The sequence below is a fragment of the Eutrema salsugineum genome, unplaced genomic scaffold (genome assembly GCF_000478725.1).
Source record: "Eutrema salsugineum unplaced genomic scaffold, Eutsalg1_0 scaffold_8, whole genome shotgun sequence".
Lineage (NCBI taxonomy): Eukaryota > Viridiplantae > Streptophyta > Magnoliopsida > Brassicales > Brassicaceae > Eutrema > Eutrema salsugineum.
The window spans coordinates 9,126,486-9,139,161 of NW_006256414.1; the positions used below are offsets into that span (position 1 = coordinate 9,126,486).

Sequence of the window (12,676 nt, forward strand, 5' to 3'; positions counted from 1 at the left end):
AAAGAGTGAGATATGTTCAAAAATTTGGAAAAGATTTGTCAAGTTTGAAATATGTCTTTTTCTCTAGATCTCCAAGCTTGTTGGGGAAGATGAAGAGAAAATACCTTTTTGATCTTTTAAATCCTCTTTTTTTTTTTCCTTTTAAAAAGGTATTTTTCCTAAGAAAATTTTATTTTTAAAAATTTAGAAGACTTACCTGGCGTGTTTAATACGGAAATTATGCTTTGAGAACTTCCCGGTTTAATCCCGGAATAAAACGGGAAATTGAAGTTCCGGTTTACGGGAGACAGGGAAAACTCGACTGGGAGCCAAAACAGGGCCGGCGCGGGCCAGGCGCGCGCGCCCGCGGTAAAGACGAGTCGGGCCGCGGCTGAAGTGTGCGGGCTGCAGTAAATGATGGGTCGGCCGCGGCTGGATTGATCGCGGCCGCGGCAAATGCTTCCGGGATTTCCCGGTTTCTCCCGTTTTTCTGCTTTTCCATCCTATCTTTTTGTATTTTCTGGTTTTTTTGATTGTTTTTGGTTTTTCTGGGTTTTAAGGAAGCCTGAAATGCATAGAAAAAAAGAAATCAAATAGAAAAGAAATAAAAAGAAAAGAAAATCATACCAAATGGGTTGCCTCCCATTAAGCGCTTTTGTTTAAAGTCTTCTAGCTAGACTCTTGGCAGGATTAGGATTGAGAAGAAGAGACAGGACCCCTTGAATTAAGAGTCCTTGTGGTCCTTCTTAGCCTGAACTTTGGATTTCCTTCATCTTGAATCACAAATCTCTTTTCCTTTCTTAAAGATTTTTGCATATTTGAGGACATATTTTCTCTTCTCAACAATTCCTTCAAGATTTTTCTCCTTTTCCTTGCTGATGTCTGGTGGCACCACTATCTTGATATTCCCAAATTGCCTAGATGCAAGTGCTTTTAGTTCTTTTTGATTTGGAGCTGGGTCTGGTGTGGTCTTATAGAAATTTCTCCTGTCCACATTTAAGAAAACTAAACAGCGATTTGCATGGTCAATAACATCACCTACAGTGGCTAGGAATGGGCGGTCAAATATCAAAGATCTGTCTTTGTCCTTGTCCATCTCCAAAACTTGAAAATCGGCTGGGATTGTTTTGTTTCCAATGATCAATGGCAAATCCTGGATCATTCCTTCTGTTCTCTTTTGAGATGAATCACCAAAGATTATCCTTACTGGAGATGGGACAAATGTACCTATACCAAGTTTCTCAGCAACAGATTTTGACATGACATTCACATTAGCACCAGAATCATATAAACAATCTGAAAATTCAATTCCAAATATTGAACAGGTGAAAGAGAAACGCCCTGGATCCTTAGACTTTTTGAGTCTTTGGTCAGGCAAGTGTTTGGGTACCTTAACCGGAATGACTCGGCTTCTCTCATGCTCGGTTTCAGAGTCCTTTATGAGAGGTTCAGGCGTCAATCTTCCCTTAGAGTCTGCGATAGGTTCTTCCTCCAAAACTACTGTCATAGCATTACAAAACTTCTTTGGGTTATCATCTACTCTCCCAGGTAAAACTCCTGGTTGTCTCTTCATTGAATCTGCAGTTTGACCTATCTGATGTTACAACTTCTTGACATGGGTCGCAAGAGATTCGAACTTCCCATTCAAGTCATTGTAAATACAATCGATCTTCACCCCCATTTCTTTGAATGACTTCTCATTGCCTTGAGTAATCTGCATCATAGTTTGTTCAAGCGATTTTACCTGATTACTTAGCTGGGAAAGGGTTGCTTCTAATGACCTGGTCTGTGCTAGTTGAAGATTGAATGCTGGTCTTTGTTGGAAGTTTCCTCCTCCATAGTTTCCACCTTGAAACTTGTTTTGAAAACTCCTTTGCTGCTGCGGATAGGGCTGATTTTCGGCTCCTTGATTTCTGTATGACAGATTGTTGAAGTTGGCACCAGAGTTCCTAAAGTTGTTGTTGAAAGCTGGACTAAATCGATTATGATATGCCTGGGCTCCCATAAAATTGATTTCTTCCTCTTGGTACATGCCATCGTCTTCATATCTTCCATCTTCATCATTTCCTACAACAGTATCACAAGCATGTATATTCTTGTTTTGAGACTTAAGAAGTTGACTTACCATGCTCTTTAGCTCAGCAATCTCCCTTGATTCATGACTAGTAATAGTCTTCTTTGATCTGTCATACTCAGGGTTGTTGTTGCTGTTAGCTGCAGCCAGATTTTCGATGAGTGCTCTCCTTTGTGGTATGGTTTTTGAACTGAAATCTCCATTGCTGGCAGTGTCAAGAGAAAGTTGATACTTCTGCTGAAGTTCTCTGTAGAAGGTGCTTAGCAGATTTGCTCCAGAGAAACCATGATGAGGGCAGTCTCTCTCATACTCCTTGAATCGCTCGCAGGCTTCATAGAATGACTCTATTGGGCCTTGTTGGAAATTTTGTATCTTGTTTTTCAGCTGGTTCGATCTTGAACTGGTGTAGAAGTGGTTCAGGAAAGCTGACTTGCATTCTTCCCATGAAGTAATAGAACCAGATGGCATAGATTTCAACCATCTAAAAGCTTTATCACTCAAAGAGAAAGGAAAAAGCTTACATTTCAAATAGTCCACAGTTTCTGGAGTTGTTCTCACCATTCCAGAGATTTCTTCAAAAAGATCAATGTGATCCATTGGATACTCAGTAGAGATTCCATGGAATTGGTTCTGCTTCACCAAAGAGACAATCTGAGGTTTTATCTTGTGATTCTCTCTTGGAACAGGGATTTGAATAGCTGATCGATTTTGAAAGTGTTGGTGAGGTGCATCAAAATCGGCAATGAGTCTGTTCTGAGGCTGTCTTCTCGCAGGATTGGCAAGCTCTATTGGTCGATTGGCTTCTCTAACAACTGGTGGAACAATGTTTTCATCATTCCTTCTTCCTTCAGCATCGGCCTGGTCTTGTCTCCTTTGATTTTCGGCGGTTTGAGCAGGATTTAGAGGGACTCGGTTTCCCTCTTCATCGAGTTGTGGCTGTCCATCTTCTTCATAAGCAGCATCTAGGTCGTCACCATGAACTGAATCACGGTCATCATCACCAATGTGATCATCCTGATCAAGGTTTAAAAGATTTTCCCGATGGGAATTAGGATTGACCATCTTGAGCGTTCTTCGTCTGAGTGTCCTAAGTACTCTTTCGTGTTTGTCAATCTCGTCTAAGGGCAATACGATTTCGTCCGGATTTCTCCTGGTTTTCATGCACCTGTGAGCAAAGAAAGCAAAGATAAAAAGAGGAGTTAGAGAATCTCCAGAAGAACTCAAAAATCTTGAGGTTTATGATTGAAATTAGATTAAGAAGTCAAGTCAACAGCGACAGGTCCTCGGCAACGGCACCAAAAACTTGATGTGAGTGCAGTGGGCAACACAAGTTTTCCCCTAGACAAGCTGCAAGTGCACAGCAAACACAATAGTACTTAGGGATCGAATCCACATAGATCTGTGTGTTGAGGACTCCTAAATGATGCTAAAAACAATCGTAAACCTAATCTAATAAAAAGGGGTTTTGATTTGTTACTAAATTTAATTATGCAGAGAATTAAAAAGAACTTTAAGTAAAATTCGGTTGAAAAACAGTAAGGAAAAAGGTGCTGGGTTCAAGGTTCATCTTTAGGGTTTATGTTCTAAAACACAAGAAATTTAGGCAAGGATTTTCTATGACTCTGAAACTAGGTTAGACACATGTAAGATTAGCCAACTCTCGTCATCCTAATCATCTAATCACTTATTCATGGCAATTAACTCTCGCTCTCATTCCAGAACAAGATCATGCTTTGTAGATCGGAATCCATCTCTACTTACGTATCCTTCGTAGGTAGATTTCGTCTCCTACGCCGGGGACGTCCATAAGATCCAGGTCAGGCAACCCAGATACAACACTCTCATTGCTCGGATTAAACCTAGGATCGGATTCTGGGTGATCAAATCAGAATTACCGCTTTGAGATTTGGATGAATGGGAGAATCATGTTAAAAATTGAAATCCTTTTTCCTAAAAACCTAGATGTCATTCAAACATGGGGTCCTTTGGATTACCCTTTCACCCAACTAGGTGACTACTCAGACATGGCTGAGGTAGACATCATCATCGGTTTAGAACTAAGAAGAAGAATAGTAATAGAAACAAAGTTGCAGAAAAACTTCTCTTATTGATGACAGAATGGCGATGGAGAGCTTCTACAAGTGCATAAAAATAAAACCTAAAATTACAAATGAGTTATCTCTCAAAGAAAAGAAAGAGGCCCCCTTACAAAAGACCTAAAAATGAGTATTTATAGTGTTTCTCCAAGTCTTGGGCGTCTAGGGCTTGTAAAATGGGTGCAGGAAGTGTCTTGGGCCTTAGTTGGGCTCCTGAGGTTCGGACATAGGTCCATCAGGGGTGAAACTTCCTGAGCCGCGGTGGGAAGAAGGCTGGCCACGGGTGAAAGCACTTGTGCTTGACTGGGCTTGTTTTGATCGGCCTTCAGTGCATTGATGATATCTTGAGACCTAACCGTTGGATTACTTTGATTCCAAGTGTGTTGGAAAGCTGATTGTCTCCTCTATAATGTCTCTAAATTTGGGGATGATCAGACGGTGAGAAGGTCTTCATTGGTTGATAAACTTCTGACGGCCAGAATTTATTCAAAAATGTACTTTTGCTCCAAAATGCACTCCAAAGTTCTAAGTTTCCTGAAAAGCCTTTTAAAACTCCAAAACATAGAAAACACTTATAAAACCTTTAAAACTGAGTAAAAACACCTGCATAAGATATTGAAAGTGATCCATAAAAGTGGTCAAAATCAGGTGTTATTACTCCACCTCAATCACCCAATGCCCACTCGGAAATCCTGTAGAGTGTGGAGTAGAACGCCCGTCTCAGGGAAAGGGTATATCAACTCTCCCAACAGCTCATCCTAGCCTAGTCTATGCAAAGGGTACTATCTAGCCCGGAGGTTCAAAGACCCCCTCATCTCAACACCGATCCCAAACATGGAGGATTCCCAGGCGCGTTCACTGCCCAGTCTAAAATTGAATCTCACCAATACCTCGAGAACTGAACTGAATGAGACAGCCGATGTTCGACACCGAGGGAACTTGATTCGACAGGCGAACTCAGGCGAACATCGTGGAAGTAGGAGGAGGTCCAAATGAAATGAATTCGATGCAAGATTGGGAAAACAAACAAACGCAGTGAGAAAGAGAAAGAGGGAACGGGATTGACCAGATCAGAAGAATGGACGCACAACTGGAAGAAAGACTAAAGGAGATGGAGCAAGTTGCTGAGAAGGATACCTGGCGTGCCACCTGATAACACCGGATTTTGACCATTTTTATGGATCACTTTAATGTCTTTTATAGGTGTTTTTACTCCATTTTCAAAGGTTTTCAAAGGATTTCTATGTTTTCGGATTTTAAAAGACTTTTCAGGTAATTTGGGATAAAGAGGCACAAATTGGAACAAAAAGACTCTTTTGGATAAATGCAGACCGTTAGAACTCTCATGGAGAGATGAAGACCTTCTCACCGTCTGATCACCCTCAAAATTGGACAACTTATAGAAAAATCAACCAGCTTTCAAATGCACTTGGTTTGGAGACATTCCAACGGTTGGATCTCAAGATATTCCATTAGCCCCAGAGCCACTCGAAGACGGCCAGCAAGTCACGCGACCGCGGCCAACAGCCCATTCCCCGCGGTCACAAGCCTCCCGACCGCGGCCAGCCACCTATTTCCCGCGGTCACGTCATTTTCGACCGCGGCCGGCTAACTCCGAACTAAAGCCCATATTTCTGAAGTCCAAAGTCATTCTCAGCCTCAATTCCGGAACCCTAGAGACCATGGAGTATTGAAAACTATAAATACTTGTCATTTAGGTCGTTTTTAGACACCACCCTTCATACTTTACAGAAACCCTTTTTCCTTTAGTCGTTTTATGCGATTTTTGTAGAAGATTGTTCAAGTCCGAGTTCTTCAATAGAGAAGCTTTCTTCATCTCTCTTCTTTACTGTTTTTGATTACTTCTATTAAAACCAATGATGATGTCGACCTCAGCCATGTCTGAGTAGATCCCGAGTTGGGCTTAGGGTTCCCAAAAGGGGCTCTCATAATCGATTAAGACATCTAGGTTTATAGATCTGGGATTTCAACTTTGTTCTCTGTTTATTCTTGTTCTTACTGCATGTATGCTTGATTGATCACCTAGTATCTGATCTAGATAGTTAGTGTTGCGAAAGTTTTCATTAAGTATCAGCCCTAGAATGAAACAGGCGATTTTTCCGTAGGAGTGGAAACCTACTTGCGGCGAGATCGTGAGTATTGACGAGTCTTGTGCAGCTCTTGCGTTCTCTCCCTTCCAGGGCCAGAGTGAAAACCTACTGGTCAGGGTTGCGAGAAACAGTTGGTTATGATCACGACGGTGACGTAGTCATACCGCCATCCCAATCTATTTACCCTAGTGCTAAAACCGATTATGATCCCTGTAGAGTTCCCAAAGGCTCAGCGTTTTCAGCCATAGTTTACAAACCAATCGGATTTTTACTTGCTTATTTAGATATGCATTTCAATTGCTTTAGTTCGATATTTTGCTTGCTTTATTTCCTTTCCGTTCGATTTTGCTACTTGTTCCTTAGGATAGATTTATTTGCTTTCTTTTGTTTTAGTTTAATCCGTGAAAAACAACCAACCTCTAAAACCAATCTAGTCTAGACATAAAGTTAGAAGCCGTAGAAAAATACCAGGCACACAAATCTCTGTGGATTCGATCTCTAAATACTACAACTGATTAGCTGTGCACTTGCGGCTTTCATTTGTTTTTGTTAAGGGTAAAACTTGTTCCCTCACGTAGTTGACACGCATCACCACCCCGGCGAATAGGACGGCTAGAGATTCGTTCAATGAGTCCCTGTTCTGCAAAGAAATCAACATGGTGGAAATACATGAACGGTTCAGCTTCACAGTTATGTGGTATTATAACTGACTATTTGTAGTTTCAAGACTCTTTTCAGGATACTTGGGAAAAAACATTGTAAAATGGAGAAAAACCATATTTTCAACTCATAGTCAAATCGTCAGAAGTTCAGTCTCAAATAAAGACCTTCTCACCGTCTGATCCAGCTTTGGTGAAATTCAAAAAGATCTAACTGACTTTCCATAACACTTTACTTGAGGACAATCCAACGATTCAATCAAAAGATACATGAAGATCAAAATGTCTCATCGACGAGTCCGATATTTAGCTAACCCACGACCAACAGCCTTCTGGCCGTGTCCCACACTTCTCACCCACGGTGGACCATCATTCCACCAGTCGCGGAGGATTCTTACCCGGGGTGCACCATATCTCAGCCCCAAAGCCCAACATCAAGCCCATTTCATAATATCTCTTCAGAGAAGCCCTAAGGATGACCTAAAAGACATGAGGACCTATAAATACATTTCTTAGCAGCCCTATTTCGGGTGAGTACTCCTATAATGAGTTTTTGAGCCACTAAACTTTTGGTTTTTAGGTTTAGGTTGAGGAGATAGGGATTCTTTCCTTGAACCCTTGTTTTATCATTTTTATCTATCTATTATACTTTTCTTTTCTTGCATCATATTAGAGTAGTATAGTAATTGGGTTTAAAGAATCCATCAAAGGGATCTATATGTTCGATTAGGATTACTAGTTTTCTCAGCCATATTAAAGATCCCATCTCTTCTAAGTTGTACTTAATGCATGAGGTTAGAGTCATGAACTGATCTCTAAACCTAGGATTGATGAGAGCCACTACAGTGATGTATCAGATCGATATACATATCTTCAGAAGAACATAGTTGATGTAAGAGTCGAAAGCTACCTATAGAGATGATGTGAGCAAGAATGAATTCCGTTCAGTTAATGCATGATCTTACTCACGGCATGAGATGTTTTAAATTTGGACCTGGGCTCAATTATAATGGTCTTCTTAAATTTGATGTTTTAAAGAAAACATGGAAAGAATTATGTAGTATTTTTGACAAACAAATTAATACAGGTCTCCATTAGTAATGAAAAAAAAATTTTAGTTGTAATATATTTATAAGAAATTCATTAGAATTTTGCTGCGATAAAATTGTCCAAAATTGTGCAAAATGAGTTTTTGATGTAGAGAAGTACACACTTACTTGTGGATGCATGTCTGCAAAATGTTTGCCACCAATCTTCATCTGTAGTAATTCTGTCTTCAACTCTGCAACAGATCATAGATAACTCTTTCAGAACTTGTCCAAAAGATATGTTATGTTATTTAAAGGTCTGTTGATGAAAAACTTATAAAAATTATCATGTTTTCATCCTATTCTTCTTCTTTAGTGGTCTAGGTTTGATTTTCATGCTAAGAAATCAATTTAGTGTATACAAATATGGGTTGATTTAGTGTATAAAAATATGGGATCAATGGTTTAACTTACTTAGTGTTACTTATCACACACTTTATTAAATATAAGATTTCATTTAAGTTGAAAAAACAAATGTGTTCGTTCATTTCACTCACTTGCATTATCTGTAAACTCAATTGCTAGATAGATTGCAAAGAATGTGATCATAGAAGAGATGTTTTAATCCTATATGGTGTTTGGAGGGTCGTCATAATTCTATAATCAGGTATTGGGATTAAACTCGATAGTGAGTTTGGAAGTTGCTTTCATCTCTCCTCTCATTTGCCCGCTTTTGTGTGTTCGTTTATAGCTTCCCCATTTTCTTTTGTTTATTGAATTAGAATTGGAAAAGACTATACTTTAACAATAACAAGAAGATTGCAGCTTCTTTCTTCGGTTATTGCAAGCACCACAAATTTCTGGATTTCTGGATTTCGCTTGCCATCTGGTTGTGTTGCAGAAATAGAACGTTTATGCTCGGCTTTCTTGTGGTCAGGGCCAAATCTTAACCCGAAAAAAGCTAAGATCGCGTGGTTTGATGTATGCAAGCCAAAAGATGAGAGAGGCCTGGTATTAAAAAGCATTCGTGAAGCAAATGACGTCTGTGTATTGAAGTTGGTGTGGAGACTAACCACAGCGAACTCATTATGGGTGAAATGGATAAGGGCTAACCTGATGCGTCAAGAGTCTCTCTGGATAACTCCGGAGCCTACAAACAATTCTCCAGGGTTTTGGATGTGGAAGGAAATCCTGCGATCACGCCTGCAGCTGCAGTGTACCTCAAAGTGGAGATCGGTAATGGCCGATCATCTCTTTTCTGGCATGACAACTGGTCTCCTTTCGGGAAAATTCTCAGTCTGCTAGGAGCTCGTGGGGTTATCGACATGGGTATAAGGGAGGAATCAACGGTGGAGGAGGTCATTCTATCGCACAGACGCCGCAGACATCGTTTAGTGGCTCTCAACACAGTTGAAGACGCAATCGATAATGCAAGGCTGAGATACATAATAAATACAGAGGATAACAAAGGAATCTTATTATCGCCCTTCCTTCGATACCAAGGTTACTCGAGAACAGTTGAGAACACTAGCTCCCAAAGTCACCTGGTCTAAAGGCATTTGGTTCTCCCACAGCTGCCCGAAATATAGTTTTATGGTTTGGCTGGCGATGCGTGATCGTCTCTCAACAAAGGACCGAGTGCAAATGTGGAGCCCCAACGTTTCCACAGCGTGTATTTTATGCCAAGATCTTTATGAAACAAAGTCCCATCTATTTGTCTCTTGCTCTTTCTAATCACAGGTCTGGAAACATCTAGCAAAGGATCTTCTTAAACAAGATTACTTAAACGTTTGGTCAGTAATAGTTGGTCTCATCTATCGTCCTTTTAGGGACCGACTACAGACTTTTATTCTCAGATACCTTTTCCAAATGACAATTCACGTCCTTTAGATGGAGATAAACGAACGACGGCATGGTTCTATCCCATCTACTCAAGCTTGACTGATCAAGTTCATAGACAAGGGCAATAAAAATCGATTCAGCTTAATCCGGTTGATTGGCAATACTAAATATGAGGAGGGACTTCAGGTCTGGCTAGCCCCGAAACCTTAGTTGGTGATGGAAAATGGGTTTCTTTTTTGTATGTAAATTTTTACTAGTGTTCGCATCTATGATGTAGAAAACGATGTTTTTTTGGGTCTGAATAAATTTAACATTGATTAAAAAAAATTTATGATGATATATTTCTTAAAATCATTTTATTATAAAAAAACAAAAAGAAAATTCAAAACACAATCTCTTCTTCAAAACCACTATTAAATTATAAAAATGTAATCTTAAAAAAAACCATTTGCACTGGTTTCACTTTCCATTTGTTTGTTACAAACATCAGAAGCCAACCATTTGGTTAACACTTACTATGCTCTTCTCCATGGGGCACTTGAAGCCCTTTCTTCTCACTACAGAAAAAGTCCTCATCGATAGCACAGTTTCTTTTTTTTTTTTTATTTGCGGCATTAGACACAACAACCAGAATCCTCTACAATCGATCCACCAGTCCCACGAAAATGTAAGGAACTGTTTGTGATATCGACTTATAGATCTTGGTGGGAAGAGCAATCTTAAATATTGACTTGAAATCAATGTAGATCAACAATCTTTCTCCTCAAACAATCACATCCAAATACTCATATTTCCTGTTATCATTTTTCACAGTTTTATACCTAATAATTGGCAAACTTAATAAGGATCAGATAAGTTTTTATGAAGAAATGTACTAGCAAGACTAACATTCTTTCTCGATTGCTCCCAACAAGATTTGCATACTGCTACATCATAGCCTAAAACCACCAAAACATGGATGAGAGTTTGTAATTGTGAATCATGATTGTTTTTCTCAACGATCTTTGTTCTCTTTGTCATATGGTTCCTCTCTCCGTCAGAGATGTTAGCAGAAAGTAGAAAGTTCGACAAAAAAATTGAAAATTTTGAATGTAATCAGAATTTTTGTTAATCTTTCTTCACATCAATCATTAGCGTAAACATACATCGAAGCTTCTTATTATCAAACATACAAATACAGATATTATCAACGGAGTTATACCCATATTACATATCAGATTGGATCTTATTTGTAACGCAAAACAATATAAGTTTTTTAGCGGGAAAATACAAAAGTAAGAGATGGGAGAACAGTTGAAGGCGATAAAGGATAGCGATATAAGACAACGGTTAAAGATAAATGTGAGGTTCATTCTTCTTCAATAAGCGTCAATACTTAAGATCTTAAATTTTCTTTATGAGATATTGTCAATAGCAATTTATGTTTGAATGAAAAACTAACTCTTTTCCTAATTAGAACGATCAACCTCACAAATACAGGATTAAGAAATTGCACATGTATTTTCTAGTTATTTTTTATTCTGGTGTATATTTCCTTTTTGTAGGTTCTGTTTTACCTGAAAAATAAAACTAACCATGTAAACACATTTGATTTTAAGGCTTTAGTGAGTACCATCACATTTCTTTGAAGAAATAATCTCTGTATTAGATTTTAGTATGTTTATATAGAATCTTTTCATGTCAATTACATTCCCACATGTAATAACTCAAGAAATAAACAACTAAATCACAATATAATATAATAGAAGTTCCACAAGTTTAGGAGTCTTGAATCTCAACAAATCACTGATGGACATTCTTCGCGGGTGGGTAACCACAACTTTTCTTACATCGTTCATGGCACGCATTGTCAGTGCCACAGCCGACATCACAATTTCGCCAACATATGACGCGTTGGTCTACTTCATTGGCCTCTGCATATCATAAAAATCATTATCATCATTTGTGAAAACAAATACACAATTAATCTAAACTATTTAGCAAAATAAAGTTTTTTTTTTCACTTTGATTTTATACCATAGAGTCACTGTACAAATCTCATGGTAACTATAGATTTCGAATCCATGAGATTTGATTATATATATAAAAAATGGTCATAAAGAAGAGATTGAAAAGTTTTGTTAAGTACTTGTGTCGGAATACTGAAAAGATGGAGGAGAAGCGCATCCGAAGACACAAGCATTACAAGCCAAATTGTTCATGATTTGACACTGGGACTTGCAGTCTGTTTCTTGACACTCAATCACAGTCTTTGCTGTCACGCCCATTACTACCAAAGCCATCATCATTGTTATCTTGATCATACTCGACATCTTCCCTGTAGTTTTTTTCGGGCAGTGTTTATTAACTTCTTTTAGAGGGTAATTTTTTTTCTTTGTCAACAATTCAACACAATCTGACATTATATAAAGTTGAACGTGTTTCATGATAGCTAAACAAGTTTCAAAATACATTTTAAAACAATTTCTATATCTTTCAAATTTTAAAAATAAATAATCTTTCTTAGACTAAAATCTAAAGTAATAATGATGGTTTGATCATTTACCTAAATTGTAAGTATTTCCATCTTTTGTTATTCCAACTAATAATATCAACAGTTGAAGTAAAGTCTAGCACTATGTAAAATTAAGGAAAAAAGGAAAAGATTTTTTTTTAATTGTATATAGCCACAATAAGATGATTGAGGAGCAAGTGATATTTGTTTGTTGTAGTCCATCAAAAAAAAGAAGTGATATTTGTTTTTAACAACTTAAAATGTAAATAATTAGTTTTTAAAATCCTGGAACACTCTGGTAAAATAAAAATAAAAGTCAATTTTTTTATTTAATTATCAAATTTTTTCAAATTTAAATTACAAAAATAGGAATGGTAATAAACTATCTCCTCA

General features: G+C 38.2%; 1 protein-coding gene and 1 non-coding gene across 2 annotated transcripts; one reads left to right on the top strand and one right to left on the bottom strand.

Moving 5' to 3' along the window:
* Positions 1 to 2,333: 2,333 nt before the first annotated feature.
* LOC112082343 lies at positions 2,334 to 2,439 on the top strand. Its single transcript, XR_002897004.1, has one exon. It is a non-coding gene; the product is annotated as a small nucleolar RNA R71 (small nucleolar RNA).
* Positions 2,440 to 11,466: 9,027 nt separating this feature from the next.
* Positions 11,467 to 12,162, bottom strand: LOC18009878. Its single transcript, XM_006392370.2, has 2 exons — positions 11,918 to 12,162; positions 11,467 to 11,702 (listed from the first exon to the last, which is right to left on the bottom strand). The coding sequence occupies exons 1-2, from the start codon at positions 12,099 to 12,101 to the stop codon at positions 11,572 to 11,574; spliced, it is 315 nt and encodes a 104-aa protein (XP_006392432.1). The 5' UTR covers positions 12,102 to 12,162; the 3' UTR covers positions 11,467 to 11,571.
* Between the last annotated feature and the right edge of the window lie 514 nt (positions 12,163 to 12,676).

Excerpts from the sequence above, each read along its gene's own strand:
- LOC18009878 (XM_006392370.2), bottom strand. The coding sequence starts at position 12,101 with ATGTCGAGTATGATCAAGATAACAATGATGATGGCTTTGGTAGTAATG. Across the intron at positions 11,703-11,917 it reads TTTTCAGTATTCCGACACAA|AGGCCAATGAAGTAGACCAA; the intron begins GTACTTAACAAA and ends TATGATATGCAG.